The sequence below is a fragment of the Tenrec ecaudatus genome, chromosome 4, assembly GCF_050624435.1.
Source record: "Tenrec ecaudatus isolate mTenEca1 chromosome 4, mTenEca1.hap1, whole genome shotgun sequence".
Lineage (NCBI taxonomy): Eukaryota > Metazoa > Chordata > Mammalia > Afrosoricida > Tenrecidae > Tenrec > Tenrec ecaudatus.
In genome coordinates, this window is record NC_134533.1 from 52,106,389 (window position 1) to 52,129,019 (window position 22,631).

Here is a 22,631-nt window from a genome sequence, read left to right on the forward strand (position 1 = left end):
CAAAAACAACTAGTAGACATTCCACCATTTCAGGGGGTAGCACGTGAGCAAGAACCAATAGTGCTGAGGGAAGTCCAGGCTGTGCTGAAAGCATTCGCCAAAAATAAGCCTTCATCAATTGGTAGTTTACCAATTGAAATGTTTCCACAAGCTGATGAAATACTGGAAGCACTCACTCATCTGTACCAGGAAATTGCTAAGACAGCTAGTTGGGCAACTCACTGGAAGAGATCCATATTTGTGCCTGTTCCAAAGAAAGATGACCCAACAGAATGCTCAAATTAGAGAACAATATCATTGATAACAGATGCAAGTAAAGTTTGCTGAAGATCATCTGTGTTAGTCCGGGTAGACTAGAGAAACAAATTCATAGACACTCATATAGGTATAAGAAAGAGGTTTATGTAAAGAGCAATTGAATATTGAGAAAACATCCCAGCCCAGTCCAGATCAAGTACATAAGTCAGATATTAGCCCATATGTCTGATATCAATCTATAAAGTTCTCTTCAGACTCAGAATTCAGGAAGATCACAGGTCAGAGGGTGGAATGACACCAAATGCAGGATGATCACAGGACAGTGGGTGCAAAGTCTTGTGAATCAGTGGTGATAGAAGCATCTCAGCGCTGGCAGAGGTCTCCACGTGGCTCTTCCAGTTCTCAGGGCACAGGGTCTATCAGCATAGTGCCATGTGTCTTGTCAGTAGAGCATCTTTCCAGGGTGTCAGCATAGAGAGAGAGTCTCCTGCCTCCAAGGAGGACATACAGGAGTTCCCAGAATCCTCGGGGGAAGGCCATGCCCACACAGCAGCCTCATTGGCTGTCACCCAATTGACAGAGTAGACTCTACCCATTCACTCTTAATCCTTTCAAGTCCCAAACTGACACCAGATTTTGTAACTAGCACCTTATCTAACTATGGTTGCAGCAGTACATTGACAGGGAGCTGCCATAGGTTCAGGCTGGATTCAAAAAGGGACATTGCTAATGTCAGATAGATTGTGGCTGAAAGCAGAGAAGACCATGTAGATGTTTACTTGTGTTTTATTGACTATGCCAAGGCATTAGAGTTTGTGGATCATAACAAACTATGGATCACTTTGAGAAGAATGGGAATTCTACAACATTTCATTGTGTTCATGCAAAACTTGTACACGGATCAAGAGGCAATGGTGTGACCAGAACAAGGGGCTACTGCTTTGTTTAAAATCAGGAAAGCTGTGTGTCAGAGTTTGATCCTCTCACCATATTTATTGAATCTGTGTACTTCCTTGCTGAAAATGAGGAGGACTTGAAACACTTGCTGATGAAAATCAAGGATTGCAGCCTTCAGTATGGACTACAACTCAATGAAGGAAGACCAAAATATTCACAATTAGACCAGTTTGTAACATCCTGATAAATGGAGAAAAGGTTAAAGTTGTCAAGGATTTTGTCTTGCTTGGATCCATAATCAACGTTCATGGAAGCAGCAGTCAAGAGATCAAAACACATACTGCGTTAGGTCAATCTGCTGCATGTAGAGTGTTGAAAAGCAAGGAGGTTGCTTTGAGGATTAAGGTGGCCCTGACCCAAGCCATGGTATTTTCAGTTGCTTCATGTGCATGTGAAAGTTGAACATTGAACAAAGAATTAAATTTGAATTGTGGTCCTTGTGAAAAATATTGAAAATACCATGGACTGCTAAAAAGACAAACCTGTCTGTCTTGGAAGAAGTAAGGCTAAAGTGCTCCTTGGAGGCCAGGAAGGCAAGACTTTGGCCATATGGCCAGGAGAGACCAGTCCCTGGTGAAGGACATCCTGTTTGGTAAAGTGGAGAGGCAGCAAAAAAAGAGAAAGGGCCTCAAGAAGACAGATTGACACCGTGGCTCCAACAGTGGGCTCAAGCATGGGAGCTATTGTGAGGATGGCGCAGGACCGGGCAGGGTTTCAATCTGGTATGCATAAGATCTCTGGGTCGGAACCAGTTCACTGGCACCTAAGAACAACAACACATAAGCTGAGGGCCAGATGTTCCCCACCCCTTGTCTACAGGGAGGAACTTGTTCCAAGTGGGGATGTATTGGGCTCGGTGGACACCTCACCCCTCACAGGGAGGGGCGTGCCTGGTAAAAGATCAAAGCCGGGCCCTCTAAACACAGGGATATATTCCTAGAATATCCTGAAAGCAGTAGTGAGTGTATTTGCCCTTGTATTGCCTGGGCACTGGGTTTCAAGGAGTAGGCATGGGGATTGCCTCTCTCACCCCCTCACACTGGCCCACTGCCCTGTAAGAAGAACGCAGTCTTCTTATGGTACGGTGATAATTCAGTGAGACGGTGGCCATCACTAGGTTCTTGTAAGCCACAAAGTCTTACTTGCATGCTATTTTTGCGCTTGCTTTTTTATTGGATTCAGAAGCTGGGTTATGCTGTTTTCAAGCTTGGGATCTTGGATGAATCACTTCACGGCCTGCCCCAAACTGCCCACTGCATACTATTTTCCTAAACAAAGACAAAACTGTGCACATTGCAGTCCGGTGTTGAAAGCACACTCCTCCTCTGCCCTTAGCCCCACCTCTCAGCCTGACTTTGCTCTGCGATTTGATGCATCTATTTCCTTTTCATCCCCATGTGCATCCCTCTTCTCTCATGGCTGACCATTTTGATGAGTTCAATATGCATCAGCTTAAGCACACCAGCCTGTGTGACCCAAGGAGTGCAAATAATAAAACCCAAATCTGAAGGAGAGAATGGGACCAGAATTTAAATTCTGAGCACCCAGTTTGCAGAAGGCTATAGATGACAGTGGGAGCCCAAAATCCATTTTCGGGGTCCCCACACGGATGAAACCTCCATCAACTCCCCTCTGGCCACAGTCCAGGGATGGGAACAGTCTTGCTGTCAGACTGAGGGCAGTGTAAAGTCTATTATGGGAGATGTTGTTGTTGTTGTTGTTGGGTGCCTTCAACTCGGTTCCAACTTGTAGTGACCCCATGAACAATAGAAGGAAGCGCTGCCCGGTCCTGTGCCATCCTCACAATTGTTCTTATGTTTGAGTCCATCAATGCAGCCACTGTGCCAGTCCATCTTGTTGAAAGTCTTCCTCTTTGAAGCTGCCCTGCTGCTTGGCCAAGCACCATGTTCAGATGTAGTGAGGCTAAAATATAACACCTTATCATTTGATCTCTCTTTTGACCCACTTTGAGGTTCAGTTTTTAAACCTTTCTTTTCTGCTTTCTTTTTGATTAAGGTTGTCCTCTGTTTTGTCGTTGTTTGAGGGGGGGGGTTGTGGTTGTTGCTTGTTTGTGTGATTAGTTCCTGTTTGGGTTTGGGGTGATTTTCTGTATATGAAATCCCGGCTAGGTAAATCCCAAGACATAGTCATTGGATTAGTAGTTACCTAGGAGCCTGGCACGGGGAGACTGAGGGTCAACTGGCTAGCTAACAACAGTGAGGATGGAAGAAAATGCTCCAACGTGGATTGCCGTGATGATCATCCAACTCTGCTTAAGATGCTTGAACTACTGAATGCTTGAACGTACGTGCATTACAAAGGAGCCCCGGTGGTGTTGTCGTTACGAGTTGGGCTGCGATTGGCACGGTTGGCAGTTCGAAACTGCCAGCAGCTCTGAAGCACAAAGACTAGGCTTTCTACTCCCATAGACAGAGTCTCCGAGACCCACAGCATTGACTCAATGGCTGTCTGTGAATTATATGCTGATAAAACTATTTTAACGCATGGGTATCTTCTTGTTTTTGTATACCAAAAGAGATGGTGGTGTTTTGTGTCCATGAACTGGGGTCCCCAGGAGTGCAAGCCATAAATGGGCTTGTCTGTTGACCAAAAGGTTGGCCTTATTCCAATCTGCACAAGGTACCTGGGAAGAAAGACCTGGCACACAACTCCCCCAACAGTAGCCATTGAACGTTCTGTGTGGCACAGTTCTATTCCGGCACACGTGGGGCCACCATGAGTCAGAACTGACTCCGCAGCCACTGCTTTGCTTGGGTTTATTTTTAGGTTCCGTAAATAGGGTGGTGTTAGATCTCATTGCGCTTGCAAGCGTTTGTTCTCCTTGGCCCTGTTTCTAAGATCCAGCCAAGGTACTGTACGTACCCTGACCCTGCGCTCCAGGGCATGCATCTGCCACACCGGTCCTAGCTAGGATTGTTGCCAGGATGGCTCCACCTCCCGCCCCCCTGCAGGTGGTGAACACCACCTTACCTAGATTTCAGGGACTGGGTGAGATGTGAGATGTACCGCCTGGAGCAGAGCCTCTGGTTCCCAGAATTTTGTAATTCCCAGACCCAGTTCCCACAAAGGCTTCAAGAAGAATCTGGAGCAGAGAGAACAAGGGAAAGGTGGTGTAGGTGGAGGAGGCTGGGGAGATAAGCAGACTGGGTGAGATGTGAGATGTACCGCCTGGAGCAGAGCCTCTGGTTCCCAGAATTTTGTAATTCCCAGACCCGGCTCCCACAAAGGCTTCAAGAAGAATCTGGAGCAGAGAGAACAAGGGAAAGGTGGTGTAGGTGGAGGCTGGGGAGATAAGCAGGTGCCAGAGCCTGCTTGTTGACCCACCCTCCTTGTTGGCCCTGCAGGGAGTGGAACTGATCTTAAAGACAATAAGAAGCCATTGAATTAAGCCCAAGCAGAGGCTTAGTTAGAGCAATAGGTCTTTAGAACTGGAAAGGTCCTTAGAGACCCCTTAGCCTCACTCTTTGCAAGATGCCCCTTAAAGGTCACACAGCCCACGGAGAGGCAGTCTGCAGTCCCACGCCCTCCACCCCGTACCCTTCATGCATTGTGGGAATGCCCTGCTTGCCAAGGGCCTCTGAAGAGTGGCAGCCTCTAGGAGCCTGGAGCTTGCCTGAACTGTGACCCCACGGTGAGCCTTGGGCCACTCCTGCTCATGTATCTTGACTTTTGATGCCACCTTGAACCCGCCAAAGAATCACAAGCCAGGACCAGCCCTTCACTCCCACGGAGCTTCAGACTCAGACTTTACAAAGACCCACAGGCTCTCAGAAGTTCAAACCCCTGCCAGCCAGTCGATTCCTCCTCAAAAGGGCTCTATAGGACAGGTTAGAACTGCCCCTGTGGAGTTCCAAGACTAGAACTCTTTATGGGAGTAGAAAGCTTTGTCTTTCTCCCATGGAGTGACAGGTAGATTGGAACTGTTGACCTTGCAGTTAGCAGCCCAACTTGCAACCACTGTGCCACCAGGGCTCTGTATCCACAGGCAACCCCTGTTAAACTCCTGCTGATGGAATGAGAGAGAGAGAGCTGGGCCAGAGGGTCAAAGAAAGGAGCGCCAAACCTGGTTCTACCTCTTACTCTCTGCAACCTGGGCGAGAAGAGGAAGTGTGCCCCTTCCACTGAACATTTGCATCAGACACACACACACACACACACACACACACACACACACACACACACTTTGCCCCAGAGCCTCTGCCGTGGGCTCTCTGAGTTCTCAGCGTGGGCAGCTCTGGAGGGGGGCTGCACCCTCAGGCTTTCATTGACTCTTTTCATCCTCAGACTCCTGGGCCTCCGCTGGACCTCCAGCAGCACAAAGAACTGAGCCTTTGTTTGTCGCAACAAAGCTGTTTGCAATTTCACAGAGATCCATTTTATTTTGCCCCAGCCCAAGAGTACTTGAGTTCCGTTTTGTTTTGAAAGCTTGTTAGCTGTTCCAGATTTAATGAACTGACAGAGACGGAGCTGCCCTGCCTTTCCCACCTCCAGGTCAGGCGCACTCCAACCACAGAGCCAGCCAGCAGCCCCAGAGCCCCTGCCTGTGGGGGCCTTACTGCTGCTGGGGGCCATTTGATGGATGAAAGAGAAGTCCTTGCCACTGCCTCGCCCTCCCCCTTCACCCCACCCCAGACTGCCACTTAGTGAGCATCCCCGGGGGCCAGGCACCAGGCTAAGGACTTGGCATTGTTGTACCTCTTGATGTCCTCCAAATCCAATAGGGCCTGAGAACTTGAAAGCGAAAGGTGGGGTAGAGGAGGGACAACACTGCCACCAAGTCGGTCCTATCTCCTATAGGCCCTAGCTGGGTTTCTGAGGCCATCTTATCTCTATGAGATCAGGTAGCCTTATCTTGTCCCCATGGAGAGCAACTGGTGGATTTCAGTCACCAGTCTTGAGATTAATGGTCCAAGAGCCCTTCCCAACAGCACAACTAGGGGTCCCTAACTTAAGGGGCTCAAAGCCGAACTGAAACGCACTGCTATCACGTCGCTTGTGACTCATGGCGAGCCTGTTGGGCACAGTAGGACTGCCCCTGCTGTAAACTGTAATCTTCACAGGAGTAGAAAGCCTCCACTTCATTCCAAGGAGCTGCTGGTAGCCTCGAACTGCTAACGAGAGAGCCTACATATTCATGGTGATGAAACTATATGAATAGGGACAGTGAGAACGGCAACACAATGAAATTTGCAGTCAACCGTATTGAACTGTTCATGTCAAAATTGTGAATGGACCTGTTTGGCCATACGTTGTCACCAAAAGTAAGTAAAATACCAAAAACATTAAAATAATAATAATAAAAGAAACTCTACAAGGCAAGTGTTAAGATGTCCATTTCCTAAAGGAGGGATTGGGGCTCAGAGAACTGTAGTCCCTTGCCCAGGGCCCCACAGGCAGTAACTGGCAAAGTCTGTGCCCACCCTCCCCAGTAGCCCACCTGCCTGTGAGGATAGGGAGCTGCGACGTAGCTGGCAGAGTCAGGCCCTAGAGGCAGGTCACATGACTTGGGACTTGACCTCCCAGACCATGCCGTGTCCTATCGCTGCCTCCTGACCACCTCTGCAGGATCTCTCAGCCCCGCCCCCTCCAGATGAAGCATGGGACACCCTGCGCTCCCAGACATCTTTGCAGCCTCTTGGTCTCCATTCCACTTTCCTGTGTCCACACAGGAGAAGAAGGTCGTGCCCTCTGTCTGAAATGGCCTCTGTTCACCTCTGTCCTGGACTGGACTAGATAGGACAGCTTCCCAGGCCGACTCCTCCCACAGGAAAAGGACGAAGCCGTGGAGGTGTAATCTCTTCTCCTTGCCTGTCTGCCATTCTTGCCGTCCATGTGGGGGATTCAGATTTGATTCCGGGCCATGGTTGGATCTAGACCTAGATTGGACTCCTATCGTGTGTAGTCTGTCATTAGACACATGAGTGTTGTTCTGTGGTGAAACAGGTTTCCGTGGAACTTCCAGATGAAGGCAGACTAGTGGAAAAGGCCTGGTCATTTACTTCCTTAAATCAACAACGAAGCCTGATGGATCGTGAAGGTCGGATCAGTGAGTGATGGGGGAAATTACGCAAATAAAAAGACAAAACAGGAGTCTGCTGTGAAATCAGTTCCAACTCGTCATGCCCTGTACATGGCTGGCAAAACTGTCCCTCCTTCTAGGAGCAGTGGGCTCAGGTCTCTCCCATGGAGTGGCTGTGGCTTGCAACCCCAGACCTTGCTATTAGCAGCGCGACCTCCTCGGAGATGGTGCAGGACTGGACAGACTTCCGTTGTGCCGTGCATGGAGTTGCTCTGCTTCAACATGGTAGCAGCTAACAGCATAACCAACCAAGAAGTCTACTGTCTTCAGGTCTATTCCACAGCAGCGCCCCCTGCTGGACAGGGGAGAACTGCCTTGGAGGGGTTCCGGGAGGTAAGCCTTTACAGAAGCCAAGGGCTGCATCTCTCTCCTAGAGGGTGGCAGGTAGATTCGAACGGCCAACCTTTCCGTTAGCAGTCAAATAGTTTAACCACTGTGCCTCTAGGGCCTCCTAGGACAGTAGCAACATCTGTAAAATAAGAGCCACACTGTCCCTGTCTGGTGTGCTTGCTCTAAGGATTTCATGAGGTGATCGTGTAAGGCATTCGGTGGCGTGCTTACCTACTTTGCTAGACTTGGTTAAAGCAAGTAGAATAAGGACCTTCCGAGCGAGGGGTACAGTGGTGGGAGGGGGTTCAGAGAGGAGGAGGTTTAAAAGGGGGACGATGTCAAGGAACCCAGGAAAGAAAATATTGTTAGGAAACTGCTTGTAGTAGCAGTTGTACAATACTGCTTGATGTGACTGAAGTAAGGAATGATATCTGTATCAACTCCTAATGAATCTAACTTTTGTAAAAAAAAAGGGGGGGAAAGTTATAGAATGCATGGATGGTGATGGTGGTGCTGCTGCTGCTGCTGGGTCAGCTTGACTCCTAGTAACCCTATGAAGAACAGAGGGAAACCCTGCCCAGACCTGGGCCATCCTCACCTCTGTTCCTACGTTTGACACCATTGGCTTTTTTGTTTGTTTGTGTGGTTTTTATTAAAGATCATTTTATTGGGGGCTCCTACAGCTCTTATAACAATCCACACGTCAATTGTATCTAGCATATTTGTGCATACATTGCCATCATCATTTTCTAAACATTTACTTTCTGTGTGAGCCCACGGTACTAGCTGCTCTTGACCTCATTGTTGGAGCCACTGTTTCAGTCCTCTTGTTCACCTACCCACCCTCTCCTTTACCAAGCACGGTGACAACATGCCCAAAGTATGAGACGCATTCTTGCCATCCTTGCCTCGAAGGAGCTTTCTGGCTTCCAAGACAGAATTGTTTGTTCTTTTGGCAGTCCATGGCGCTTTCAGGATTCTTCACCAGCAACATGTTTCAAGTGTGTCGATACTTCATGGATGGTAGGAGGTAGAAAACTTGTTTGGTGCAACCCCTGCCCGGCAGACTTGTAATTTGCAGGTGGTCTGAGAGTAATGTTCTGGGCTTAGGGGACAACATGTTGGTGTCCCGATTTAGCAGTGTGAACTCTGGAGAGAGGCTGCCTGAGTTCTAGCTTAAGCCCACCCATTACTGCCTAACCTTGGCCGGGTAAGGTTACGTACCTGTGTTTCAGTTCCCTTGTCCGTAAAAAGGGAGGAAGAGTAACAGCTGGTCCCCTTAGGATTGTTGGGAGAATTCCGTGTGCTCCTGTATGGAAATCATTCAGTACTCCATGGGGCCTCACGGGGTGTTAGTCCACTGTGGTGGTGAGAACAGCTAATGTCCTGGCTGTGTGGTGGCAGCAGCGTCCCTAGATGTGAACCGACCGCACTGGGTGACACTGTCAGAGGGGGTGACACCAAAATGACGTGCCTAAGTTTGGGGTGCAGCGTTCCAGCAGAGACTTGTTATTTTTTATAAAAATATCTTTGTGGTTCGTTGTAACAACAAAAAACATTTCGTCAGCCCAGCTTATGTGTATCAGTATACCGTGAGACTAAAACTCTGTGCTAATGGGGTTTTGAGCCTCTGATGGGCATGGCTCCGAGCTGTGACTGCTGATCACAGTTTCCCCCGCGACCAGCCCACGCTCCTGTGTTCCCTGCAGCCCCTGTGTTATTGTGGGGGGTGCGGCCACGTTTTCTGGTGTTTTGCTACGCTATTGTGAGCCTGTATTTGTGAGGCTGGATTGAGAACTTTTTCTCTTTTTTTTGAGAATGAAGTCATAATCCAAGGAAAAGAAGGGGGAAAGCTAAAGCTTCCATTCAGTTGCTGATTGTGATGTAACAAGTGGTACAATTCGGTGTAGAAAGAAGACACTTACAAAATAATTTTGATAGTATTCATAGGGTCTAAGCAATATGACCTTTAAGCCATTGACAGCCACCTTGATCATGTCTTATTCTGTGATTGAAGTTGATAATAAGCATTACTAAAGATTTTCTATCAAGGGTCGTTGCGGGGAGGCTGACGCCGTGAGTGGCTGCATTGGGACTCAGCAACCCTTATGTCACCGCCGTGTCACTGGCTGCCACTCCCCTTCTCTGGGCCCGTGTCCCCAGACTCAGGAGGCTGGACCAAATGGCCCTTCCGACCTGTCTGCCTCTGACAGTCTGGAAGGCTGGGCCAGACTGAGGGTGCTGTTCTGGTGGGCAGGGCCCCGTCTGGCTCTGTGAGCATGCCCGGGGAGTCACAAAGGAGCCTGAGTGGCGTGTTTGGGAAGGGAAGAAAAGCTGAATGGGACCGGTTCTCCCTTCCACATGTAAACAGGAACGGGCCGGGCCAACCTTCCGCTCCCACTGCAGTTCCGGTAGGCTGGCAGCCAAGGAATTCTGAGGCAGAGTCACTGACAGATGCAGCTATGGGTGAGGTAGGTTAGGCGTCACCAAGCCCAGGGCCCAGGAGCTGTGAGATTTGAGGGTGGATTCAGATGCCAGGTGACAGTGTCTGCACACACACACCGAAGCCGAGAATCCAGACTATTTGCATAGAGCATACCCTGCCTTTCCATACGGCTTCCCTCCACTCCACTCCACAGGGCCTGAGAGGGCCCATCAGCTGGGCATCAGGCCCCAGAGCTGCACCACCACCCCTGAGCAGTCCGTCCAGGTCTGAACGCCCCACCCCTTCCCGAGTGCTCACCCTCCTGAGGTTGTAGAGATCATTTGTGGTCGCTGTTGGGTGTGGTCGAGTCAGTCTTGACCCGCAGTGACCCCATGCCCTCATGAAACTGCTCCGTGGGGGCGGGAGGTTCTCGGCTGCACCAATGAGGGGACCAGATGGCCAGGCCTTTTCTCCCAAGGGCCCGCCAGATGGGCTTGAACTGTCAACCTCTCAGTGAGTCCTCTAGCCCTTAACCACAGTGCCTGCAGGGCTCCTGGCAGCAAGCCTTTACTAAGCAGCCGTGCAACAAACCGGAAAGATGGCATGGTGTCAGCAAGCCCTGGGCTCAGCCCACAGCTCCGCATTTGTTCGGACAAGCCACTTAACCTCTCTGCATCTACGGGTTTCTCTTGCCCCGAAACTCCCCGTCAGCCAGTCCAGGAGGTGAGCCTGCGAGCCATGGAATCTGTTGGCAAGCCGCCTGTGAGTCAGGGTTTCACGCGTGGCACAGCAGCTCCCTCGCTGTGATCCAAGAGAAGACAGCCCTTGGCACAAATAGCCACCTCTCAGTGGCAAAACGGGCTGATGATGATCATGCCTACTTCACAGGGCTGCCAAAAGGTGCCAGTGCCACTCGCTCTGAGGCCTGCAGAGCTTGCCCAGGGAGGCGGTGCTGGCACTCCCAGAAGACAACACGAAGTGGAAGGGTGAGGCCAGAGCTGGCATGGCCTCTGGGAGAGGGAGCCACAGGCCAAAGGCACCAGTGAGCACCAGCGCGGTCACAGATTCCCCTAAGCTTCGACCTTTGCCCGGCGGGGTGGGCACAGGAAGCACTGGCTAAATGGCATAGAAGGTCTTCTTGGTGTCGCCAGGGCCTAGCAGGTCATTGGTGCTCATGAAAGAGCAGAAGGGAGGTAGGCCCCCAGCCAGTCCTCCATTTCCTATCTCCTTGCCTAAAGTAACACCTGATTTGCACCCACACAAGCTTTCAAATAAGCCTTGCTCTGGAAGGTACATATGCAAAGATCCCTGGGGGTGCAGTGGATTAAGCATTAGACTACTAACCAGGGAAGGCGGAGGTTCATACCCACTCTGGGGGGGGGGGGGGGACGATTCGGCCGTCTGCTCCCGTAGAGTTTCACAGTCTCAAAAACACTAGGGAGGAATTCCATTCTGCCCTGCATAGTCGCTGGGCGTCAGAATCGACCCTGGGGCAGTGGGTTTGGTGTGGAAGATGCCGCCGTCCACCAGGTACCGAATGAGTACCTGTCATTTATTGGGGGCTCATACAACTCTTTATCACAAACCAGACATACATCCATTGTGTCAAGTCCATTTGTACATGTGTTGCCATCATCATTCTCAAAACATTTGCTTTCTACTGGAGCCCTTGGTATCAGCTCCTCATTTTCCCCCTCCCTTTCCACGCCCTAACCTCATGAACCCTTGATAATTTATAAATTATTTATTTTGTCATATTTTACATTGTCTGACATCTCCCTTCACCCCCTTTACTGTTGTCTGTCCCCCAGGGAGGGGATTATATGTAGATCCTTGTAATCGGTTCCCCCTTTCTATCCCACCTTCCCTCCATCCTCCAGCTATCGCCACTCTCAGCAATGGTGCTGAAGGGATCATCTGTCCTGGATTCCCTGTGTTTCCAGTTCCTCTCTACCAGTGTAAATCCTCTGGTCTAGCCGGATTTGTAAGATAGAATTAAGATCATGATAGTGGGGGGGAGCATTAAAACTAGAGGAAAGCTGTATGTTTCATCGCTGCTACACTGCACCCTGACTGGCTCATCTCCTTCCGGTGACTTTTCTGTAAGTGGATGTCCTGTTGCCTACAGATGGGCTTTGGGTCCCTACTCCGCACTCCCCATCATTCACAATGATATGATTTTTTTGTTCTTTGATGCCTGATACCTAATTCTGTCACCACCTAGTGATCACACAGGCTGGTGTGCTTCTTCCAAGTGAGCTTTGGTGCTTCTCAGCTAGGTGGCTGCTTGTTTATCTTCAAGCCTTTAAGACCCCAGACACTATATCTTTTGATAGCCGGGCACCATCAACTTTCTTCACCACATTTGCTTATGCACTTCCTTTGTCTTCAGGGGTCATGTTGGGAGGTGAGCATGACAACTCTACATAGAAAGAAATTAAGGATATATAAACAATGGGGGGAACCAGCTCTAATCTCACCCCCACAAAGACTATTGTTAACACCTTGTTTATAGACCTCCTCCTGCCCGCCTTTCTCAAAGAAAAAGCTCACTGTCATCAAGTCAAGCCCAACTCATAGTGCCCCTTTAGGACAGGGAAGAGCTGGCCCTGTGGAATTCTGAGACTGCAGCTCTTAGTGAAATGCCTCATCTTCTTCCCTTGGATGGTTTTGAACTACTGACTTTGTGGTTAGCGGCCCAACTTGTAACCACTACACCACCAGGGCCCCTTTCTCCCATATGGTCTAGACATGCATTAAGCACTTACTGTGTGCCAGGCATTGTGCTCTCTAAGCACTGCCTCCACCTTTTGTTGTTGTTGTCATAGCTGTGGAGAAAGTTACGTAGCACCACATTTCAACCATCTTGGGTCTGCACATTTATACTTTCTTGAATCTCAAGGCCAATGAGATCATGCCTTTTTGTAACCTTGCCTTTCTCACCCGATGCCTCCGAAATCCCTTTCCGTGTTATTAAATATTCATCTGTCGACTGCATGAGGCTCTGTTGCAGGCAGTTACATGCTGCCCAGACTGGGGAGCATGTACCCCTGAGGGCAGAGCCACAAGTAAGCTGCACACATCGTCTTGGTGAATGAATTCTCTCCGCAGCTCTGCGAGAAACCCGTTATCTTAATATCACAGCGGTGGTGCGGAGCGCAGAACAAGGTGGCACAGTCTCCACGTGTGAGCCTGCTACCATTCCCCGCCTCCAGGGACATGGTTCCACCCTTTGGTGGTTGGAGGAAACATTTGAGAAGCACAGAACTCAAACACCTCGTTTTCCTGCTCAGGAAACTGGGTCCCACAGAAAAGAAGGGGTGCCTGCTCGTCCTAGGTCCACAGCAAGTCCGCTGCAGAGGCCAGGCAGAGAAGCCATCTGTCCTCAGGCCTCTGCCTGTCCCTTCCTCGCACGGTTGGCATCACCTGCCAACAGAGTGTGGGTGGAGACCTAGCCCTGGAGGAATGAACCTGCTGCTTGTCGATCGCAGCACCTCCTGCCTTCTGAAATCCACCCCTTGGCAGAGCCTGTTCCATTGTCGTCTCCCTGGCTGAGTGGCCGCCGCCTCATGGAGTCGGTAACTGCAGCCATCATGGGCAGCACCACCATCTCCACCCCAATGCCATCCGCGCTTTGACTAGATCACCCGGAGTTGTAAACAGATATTTGCAGTCCGTTTGGCTCACCAAGCGGGGAGTTCGTTTTGTTGTGTTTCTGAGCACTGCACACCTTTTGTTTCGATTCATCGGGTTCACTGCCTTCAGTACACCATGGGGTGTCCCGCTTCTTCCCAAGGGCTCTCCTGTCTCAGACCTTCCTAACCCTCTGCCTTTGGGTAAAGGCTTCCTTAAGAAAAAAAAAAAAAATTCACTGCCATCAAATTGGTTCTGATTCTAAATCAGGGGCTCCCAAACTGTACTGCAATTCCGAACCACCTGGGGAACTTTAAGGAAATCCTCACGGCCAGCGTGTGCTCTGTGCCAATGAACGCAGAATGTCTGGGGGTGGGGTGGGGGCGGGGAGAGTGTTTACTAAGGATTCCCAAGGATCCCTGGTGGCTAAGGGGCTATGAATTATGCTGCCAACCACAAGGTCAACTGTTGGAACCATCAGCTCTGCAGGAGAAAGATGAGACTGTCTGGGCCCATGAAGATTTTTCTACATCTCACAAACTCAAACGGGCAGTTCTCCACTATCTTGTAGGGTCACCAGGAGAGACTAGGCATGATCGGGGGTAAGGAGTCTTTTGTTCGGCCAAGGGCCATGTGGACTTTTATAACATCATCCATGGGCCATATTAAACAAACAACTAAATCACCCCTGATGTGGAGGCTGGAACTGCCTCCCATTGGTGAGGCGTGTGGTGTTAGCTGGTACTGATGCTTTCTCTGGCCTTATATGGTCCATGGGCAGGAAGTGCCCCACCCCTAAGCCACCCTAAGTGGATGATCATTCTGACATAGGGTGAGCTCAATTCTAGACCTGCAGGTGACTGTGAGTCATCAATCATCTTCGGGGCCCACCAGTCTCTGCCTGACAGGAAGCCTGGTGTCTTTGTAATCTGGCTCCTGTCCCACCTTTTCCCCCCCACTCTCTCCAGGGCCTTCTGGTGTGGTCACCCCCAGAGCCTGGGCAGTGGGGTTTCCCCTGGTCCTGTGGTGGCGGGGACTGATGTAGGCCTGGTCCGTTGGTCCATGGGCCAGATTTTCCCATACGTCTTTCGGTTTTCCTCACCCTTGTTTCCCCTGAATGGGGAGAAGGTGCTATGTGCCCCATACACTGAGGCTACTCACAGGTCTTTAAGACCCCGTCGCTCCTCTCCAAAGTGGGACGTAGAGCATTGTGTTTGTGAACTGTGTTATACTAATTGACTTTTGTGTCCCCGGAGTCTACAGTCCCGAGCCCCCCAAATCAGAAGCCTTTTGAAAATGGGAATTGTGTGTTATTATTGTCCTATTGAATGAGCATCTACTAAATGCCGAGCTCTGGCCGGGCGTTGCATGTACAGTCTGTTCTGTCTTTGCCAGATCCCTGGTGGCACAGTTTTTGCTCCACTGCTCATCTCAGAGTGGCAGTTGGAGCCCAACCAGCAGTGCCACAGAAGAGAGGCCTGGCAGCCCGCCCCCATGACGATGGCAGAGAAAGGACCCCCTGTAGCTGTTCTGCTCTGTAGGACACTAATGGGGTGCTACTAATGGAATGCTCTGTAATGCATGGGGTTGCCATTAGTGAAAATCCATGGGATGGCAACTAACAACACAGATGTAACAGGTGTGCAGTGTCGACCTTACCCCATGTATCCGATAAGAAACTAGTAAGCTTTCACTTACCACCAACGTTCATTCATTTAAAGAATCGTGCATGGCTGTTGAGTCCACTGTGGCTCACAGAAACCCTCGAGGACAGGGTGAAACTGCCCCCGTGTCTTTCCAAGGCTGTGAATCTTCACAGGAGCAGACGACTCCACCCTTCCCCCACGGAGCCGCTGGAGGATGTGCACTGCGGACCTTGTAGTTTGCATCCCAAGGAGCAGCTCACTGGGCTGCCACACTCATGCCCTCAGTGCCACCAGGTCCAGTCTGATGGCTAGCCAGTCAACAGGCCAGGGTAGACTGCCCCTTGGGGTTGCTAAGACTTTACTGAAGTCAAAACTCGCATCTTTCCCCCACGAGGTAGCTGGTGGTTTTGAACTGCCGGTCCTGTAGTTGGCAACCCAATGCTTAAACACTATGCCATCAGGGCCCCTGGTGTCCACTGCAGTCATACATGGCAGGACTTGTCCTGATGGGTGGCATTGACACCGCTGCTGGCTTTATGAACATGCAGATGGGGAGCAGGGGACACTCCCAGATAATTGTACAAACCATAACGAGCCTGTCCGACTCCGCTGTGGTGCACACACACCTCTACCACAGACGCAGGCAGGCCCTATACCCTCTGCACGTCATCTCCTCCTTCCACAAAAAGAGGGTGATAAGGACGCCAACTCCGTTCGGGTAAGAATGCAAACCACTCAGAACAGAGCCTCACAGGTGTATTTTCGCTGCTGGTGGTCTGAACAGGAGACAGGGAATGCTAGGGAATGCCAGACACAGATGGCAGAGCCTGCATCCTGATGAGCCAAAGTTAACTCGGGTCTTTGTGGGAAGTGCAGGGAGTGGACACAGGGTATCCAAAGAGCGCATGCTCACTGAGGGATCTTCAGGGAGCACGGCTGGAAGAAAGCAAACAGGTGGGGAGCCTGCCAGGTCAGCAGGGGAGGCGGGGTTATGATGTAAATACATGTGTTTCACAGACAGGTGTTCGCTGTTGATCCCGCTGGGGGAGGAGATGCTAGGTAAACATCAAGTGAGCCTAGGACCTGCCGGGGCGGCCCGTGATGGTGGCTGGATGCATTCTGGTGCTGTCCCACCATGACAGAGTATGCTGCCCCATTGACCCAGTGCCAGGGGGTCTCTGTGCGGGCAGCCCCCCATCCCCACCATCAAGCCCCAAGCATCCATGTCACTCTGTTTTCTTGGATATAGACTGAGCCATGTGGGTTTGGATGGGAACATCCAACATCCTGGGCCTCACCAAGGTGGTGGCTGCTGGGATGCCCAGACTTCCGCCCTGGCCTCAGATCTACATCTGTGGTCTCCAGACTGTTTTCGTTAATAGAACCCGCATTGAAATAACCATCAAGGAAACCCCAAATATGAACTGGGAGCAGGCTTTGCATCTAGGGCTCTATTAGCTCACAGTTGCCGGGCCCTGAGCACCTAGCTGAACCTGTGGAGCACTTGGGAAAACACTGAGGCTCCGTGGGGCTCAGCTAGAAGCCAAGGGCTGGGCCCAATCCCCCATTTCCCAGATGGTAAAACTGAGTCCCTGAGAGAGGATGACACACAGCCGTAGACAGAGCCAGAATCAGATGCCAGGGATCGAATACCAGTTCATCTACCAACACTTTCCTGCTGATTCCTACCCCCAACTCCTCCCCACCCACACACCCTCCCTCACCTTTAGTGTGGGGTCTCAGAGTAGAGGGAGGGCCCCTTGGGCATGGGTCTTGTCAAGAATCCATCCCCCAGCTGGGGCAGAGACCACAGGAGACAAAAATTCAGAGGGCAGGCGTGGGCCGGCTGTTCAGGGTCACAGTCTGGTTATGCCATGTCTTTTTTTTTTTTTTTCGCTTTTAATTGAGTTTGAGGTGGTTGTTTTTTGTTTCCTTAAGAAACGAGAAAGAATGAAGCTGCGTAAACACACCGATATTAACTCTGAAAAACCTCCTGCCATTTTAACTCTGTTACTGGAGAAATAAAAGAGAAATAATTTGTCCACCCACACTTAGCTCTTTCTGACGAAGGTAGGTGAATATTGCTTTGCTAATCGAGGGTGACTGCTGGAAGTGGAGCCACGCTGACTGATCTCAGAGAGAGGAACCCACAGCCACCCCTGAAAGGAGCGGCCCGCCCACCGTGGGCTGGCAGAGCCCCGGGTGCCAGCTGGGACCCCCCCCCCTGGAGTCACAGCCCGCGGGTCCCACCTTCCACAGGTCTCCCCCAGCCGGTAGTGACAGAGGCGCCAGACACGGCTGAAGGGCTCCCGGATTCGGACTCTCAGAGAGAGATGCCACCGCCCCCACCTCCTTCCCAGCTCTCAGAGCCAGCTCGGAAGCCACCACCCCGAGTCACCTGGAGCGACTCCCTTATTCTGTGGGGCAGCCTGTGCCTGTTTGCTGTTTCACATTTCCTGGTAAGGATATCGGGACCCCGGGGCCTGCAGAGAGGGTAGCCTGAGGGATAGCCTTCTACTTCCTCCCTAAGATGGCCACCTGGATCTGCGGCTGCCAGGAGGGGACATCCTCTGTACCTAAAGCCCTCACTATCCCTAATCCAGGCAGCAAGGACGCAGGGCCTCCGGGTAGGCTCCTCTCCGGGGACCTCCTGCCTGTGGAGGCATCTTTGAGGGAGTCCCATGTTCTGTCTGTGCCTGGAGTTCCCTTCTGGCTTTCCTTCAGTCAGCTTGTCTCCAGGGAGAGTCTTGAGGCCTCCCTGAGGCACATGGCCCCTGGGCACTTCCCCTAGCTGCTCCCTCTGTCTGGACCTGAGAGGTTCAGAAGCTTCCTTGGGCAGCCCAGCTGACGGTGAGGGTCAGCTCAGCAGGGGGCATGTGGGTCAGGAAACCCAGGCTCTGAACTCAGCCCGCTCCCCTGGCTGCCCCAGCTTGCCTTTGGGATACTCTGGTACAGCGGCTTCAGCTACATCTGGTTCAAGAATGCCATCAACTTCATCTCCTCCTTCCTCACCTTCCTAGGACCCACGGTGAGTCACTCTGGGTCACCCCAGGGTAAAGGGGGCCAGTGAGGGCTTCCAGTCCCACCCCTGCCCCAAGTCAGAAGATGGGGCTGAGCCCCTGCTGTTGCACCCTGCCCCACACCCCAGGCCTGACCCACAGTGGCAGAGCCTCATTTGTCACCCACTGAAATGGATGAGAGCAAGCCCTGACAGGCAGACCCCTGTGTTTAATGTCCCCCAGGACTGGCTGGAGATGGAGACCTGGGGGGTCCCCAGTCTGCTGCTGGTTTCGCTGTCTGTAGGCCTGGTCCTGGCCACCACGCTGGTAAGGTACTCTCTGATCCCATCTATGTGTTCTCTCGTGAGCCTGGGGTCCTCCTCCCGCCTCACGAGACGTCCTGGACGGGGGGTGGGGGGCATGAGTGACCTCTTTCCTTCTTTCTGCATAGTGCCCAGCCTGGGGGGAGAGGCACCTTCTCTCTCAAAGTTGGTTAGCAGTGATAGGGGATGGGTAGTGGGGGGAGGGAGACAAAATGTCTGATGGAAGCACCATCCACACCCCCAGAAAGCTTGGTCCACGGGAAACTGAGGGTTGAGTGATAAAGGCATCAGAGAGGATGGTGGGGGGAGGGGTTCTCTAGCCTAGGGGCTTAATCCCATCCCAGTCACCCAGCAGGCAGCTGGCATGACCCATGATGTCACATGCCTACAACCAGGTGTGGTACCTCCTGAGGGCTCCCCCAGAGCCCCCCACCCCACTGCCCCCTGAGGACAGACGCCAGTCGGTGAGTCGCCAGCCCTCCTTTACCTACTCGGAGTGGATGGAGGAAAAGGCCGAGGATGACTTCCTGGACCTGGACCCCGTCCCAGAGACCCCCGTGTTTGACTGCGTGATGGACATCAAGCCTGAAGCTGACCCCGCCTCGCTGACTGTCAAGTCCATGGGTCTGCAGGAAAGGTGGGAGGGGTGGAGGGAGGGGGGCTCCACGGGCCCTCGAACTCCCCGCTCCAATCAGAAGGGCAGGTGCCTGGCTGTGACCACCTGTGCTCAGGACAAACTCTCCTCACAGCTTGGCCAGTACAGACACCTACTCTTCAAGTCTGATTTCTCTAGTTCACGCGTCCCAAATTGAGCGCCGACAAATACTGCATCAACCCGCCTCTCCCCGAGACACACATACACACACACACACTCGGGTACTCACACGTACTGACCTAGGTTCAAGGAGGTTTGGAAAATAATGGCGATCAAAGAGGCTTCCTGACCACAGGACTTGTCAGGGCCGTCAGCTGGGGGCAGCAGTGAGGGGCATGGGTGCTTGATCAGAGGGCTCCTGGTGTCCCCCCCCCCCCAGCACACTAGGGGTGGTGGTGGTGCCATCGAGTTAACTCTGACACACAGGGAGCCTGCCTGGCAGAGGAAGCTGCCCCAGAGCGCTTCCAAGCTGCCCGTCTACCTGTCCTGGGCAGACCACACGCAGGGCCTGTTTCCTGCTGAGCAGCTGTGGCTCCAGACTGCTGCCTTGCCTTAGCAACCAAGCCCTTGACCTTTGTGTCCTGGGGCTGTAAGATACCCTGTCTGCAGGGCCCAGCTAGAACGGCCAGGTCATGCCAGCTTCGAGTGAGGGCACCCCTCCCCCCACCATACACACACACGCGCGCACACACACACACACAGGCATGCACACACCCCTATGACAGGCATGTCATAGGAAGAGCCCTGGCGGAGGACACCAAAGGCTTCACTTGGTGGGTCAGTTCTGCCACTCCCTTACTGGGAGAGCCGAAGCCCCTCCTGGCTCCTCTCTGGCACGCCCTTCTCCTGGAACAAGAGCCCTACCTTCTGTGTGGCTTAGCCCCTGCATGGTAGAGTTTATCCTTGCTCCCACGGGACTGTCCTCGGGACTCCTGACAGCTGGGAGTCCTGGCCTCCTGAACGCCCTTGACCCAGGGCATGCTCATCCCTAGACCAGTGGGCCCAGGAGCGTGATAGGCCCGAGTCCTGCCTCTTGGGTGGCTCTAGACCAAGGATTGGCAAACGGCAGCTCGCAAGCAGTAGTGGCTCGTTCAGTAGGTCTAAGTGGCTCTGAAGCAAAATCGAAATGGAGGTAAAACGACCATGGTTTCATTTATGTTCCTTTAAATCCTTTCTGTTTGTAAAAACAGCCTTGTGGCCCTCCGATGATTGTCAGCTTGTTGTGAGGGACAGGCTTGGCTCTTCCGCCACAAAAGTTTGCCGACCCTGCTCTAGACCGAAGCTCGCAGGCCCTCTGAGCCTCCTGGGACGGTGAAGCCAGGACTCTCGCCCCGTGGGGATAGAGACCAGGCCTGGGCGGATGGCAGCCTGGCCCGGCCCGGCGGGGTGGAGGAGACTGGTGTCAGAGTGAAGTCTCTGGCTGAGGCCCGTGCTCCCGGGACAGGGATCTTGCCACACTGCTCCTCCCCCTCCCTGAGCCCCGCCTCTTCCCACCTGTGCCCCTCCCACCCCACCCAGCCTCACTGCCCTGAGACTCCTCCTCCCCCGGCCCTCTCAGGAGGGGCTCCAACGTCTCCCTGACCCTGGACATGTGCACACCCGGCTGCAATGAGGAAGGCTTCGGCTACGTCATGTCTCCCCGAGAGGAGTCGGCGCGAGAGTACCTGCTCAGCGCCTCCCGAGTCCTCCAAGCCAAGGAGCTCCATGAAAAAGCCCTGGACCCCTTCCTGCTGCAGGCGGAATTCTTCGTGAGTGCCCCCCACCTCCCCGAGCCGACCGCCCCACCCGAGGCAGACCTCTCAGGTCACGCCCACCACGTGCCACGGGGCTGGGGGCTCCGAACTCGGCACCGGGTGTGGGCGGACACGATTTCGTTCTCCACTCTCCTTTTGGGGAAGTTGCTCTCCCTCTGAGCCTCGGTTTCCGCATCTGGAAAATGGGGATCCTCACTATGGGACGGTCGCAAGGATAAACAGGATGGGGAACTCGGGGTCGTTTCTAAGCCTCTATTGCCCTGCCGTGGCGCACAGCAGGAACGCTGGTGGTGCCGTGGTTACGTGTTGGGCTGCGATCCGCGTGGTGGGCAGTTCGGCACTGCCAGCAGCTCCTCGGGAGAAAGACTGGGCTTTCTACTCCCGTCAGCAGTGACAGCCTTGGGAATCCACAGGTTATCGCTCTGAGCCAGCAGTGACTCAGTGGCAGTGAGGTGGGTGTGGGTTTGGGTGGCAGAGTGGTTAGGCATGGGGTGGCTAACCCCAAAGTCAGCAGGGTGGCATCACCAGCCGCTCCACTGGAGAAAATCAAGGCTTTCTACTCCCACCGAGTTACAGTCTCGGAAACCCACAGGGCCATTCTGCCCTGTCCTGTAGGGTCGCTGTAGTCGGAACAGACTAAGTGGCAGTGACTTTGGTTGGTGGCTTTTGTTTCTGTGGCTCGGGACGCTTTCCCCTCTATGCAGTTTTCCCTTCTCCAGCCTTCCTTTGAAATCTCTCATCACCCCCCCCCCAACCCCTACCCTGTGACTTTAGCCTAAGTCCTGATAACCCCACGACCTGCCATCCCACCACCACCCAGTGGACCCCTCCGACTGCCTCCTCCCAGACACTGAGGGCCGCGCGTGTCCCCTCTTACTGTTGATGAGGCCAAGTGTATTGCACTCCCCAACTGCTTGCCATCAGGTGGGTTCTGAGTCAGCATGCCCACGGGTCCAAGGAGAACTGCCCATAGGCCTTCCAGCACTGTGACTCCACGTGCAAGCAGAACACCACACCTTTCTCCTGCACCTGGTGGGCTTTGAACTGCCCACCTCGCCGTTAGCAGCCTGGCACGTAAATCGTAGGAATTGGGAATTTCTACTGCCAACCCCCAGAATTGGACAAATGCCCTAGCCACCACCACCCACCCACCCACAGGAGGTGCTGTCACACTGCAGGTCTCACCCCGAGCACCACCTCCCATGGCCCCATCATTCTTTCTTGGCAGGAGGGCTCCTAAGTGGAGGGAAGAGAAGGGGCCGGGGTCGAAAAACCTAGTGCCTCAATCAAACATATTCCCTAAAGTAACTCTCCCACCTGGGCAAGAGGCCAGGAATGTTTGGGGGAACTTCCTCCTGGCGGAGCCATGTGCCTCCCTCAGGTCTCCCTGCCTCCAGCCCCTGGCCCCACACCGCCCTCAGCCCTGCCTGGACTGGGGGAATCTAAAGAGATCTCTGTCATCTCACCTCGTGAGCCCTGTCCCAAGTTCCCTAGACGCTAACACCGCCTGTGTGGGAATGAAAGCTCACCTGACCTGAGTTTGTCCAGCTG

General features: G+C 52.7%; 1 protein-coding gene across 3 annotated transcripts in view; it reads left to right on the forward strand.

The window, feature by feature from the left end:
- Positions 1–22,631, forward strand: part of PTPN5 (protein tyrosine phosphatase non-receptor type 5) — a 68,306-nt gene that overhangs the window by 35,430 nt on the left and 10,245 nt on the right. For all 3 annotated transcript variants that reach the window (XM_075545983.1, XM_075545982.1, XM_075545980.1), the window contains 5 exons: positions 17,609–17,808; positions 18,279–18,377; positions 18,592–18,675; positions 19,067–19,308; positions 20,885–21,074. In XM_075545983.1, the coding sequence (XP_075402098.1) occupies positions 17,609–17,808; positions 18,279–18,377; positions 18,592–18,675; positions 19,067–19,308; positions 20,885–21,074 (815 nt within the window). The remainder of the gene's footprint in view (positions 1–17,608; positions 17,809–18,278; positions 18,378–18,591; positions 18,676–19,066; positions 19,309–20,884; positions 21,075–22,631) is intronic.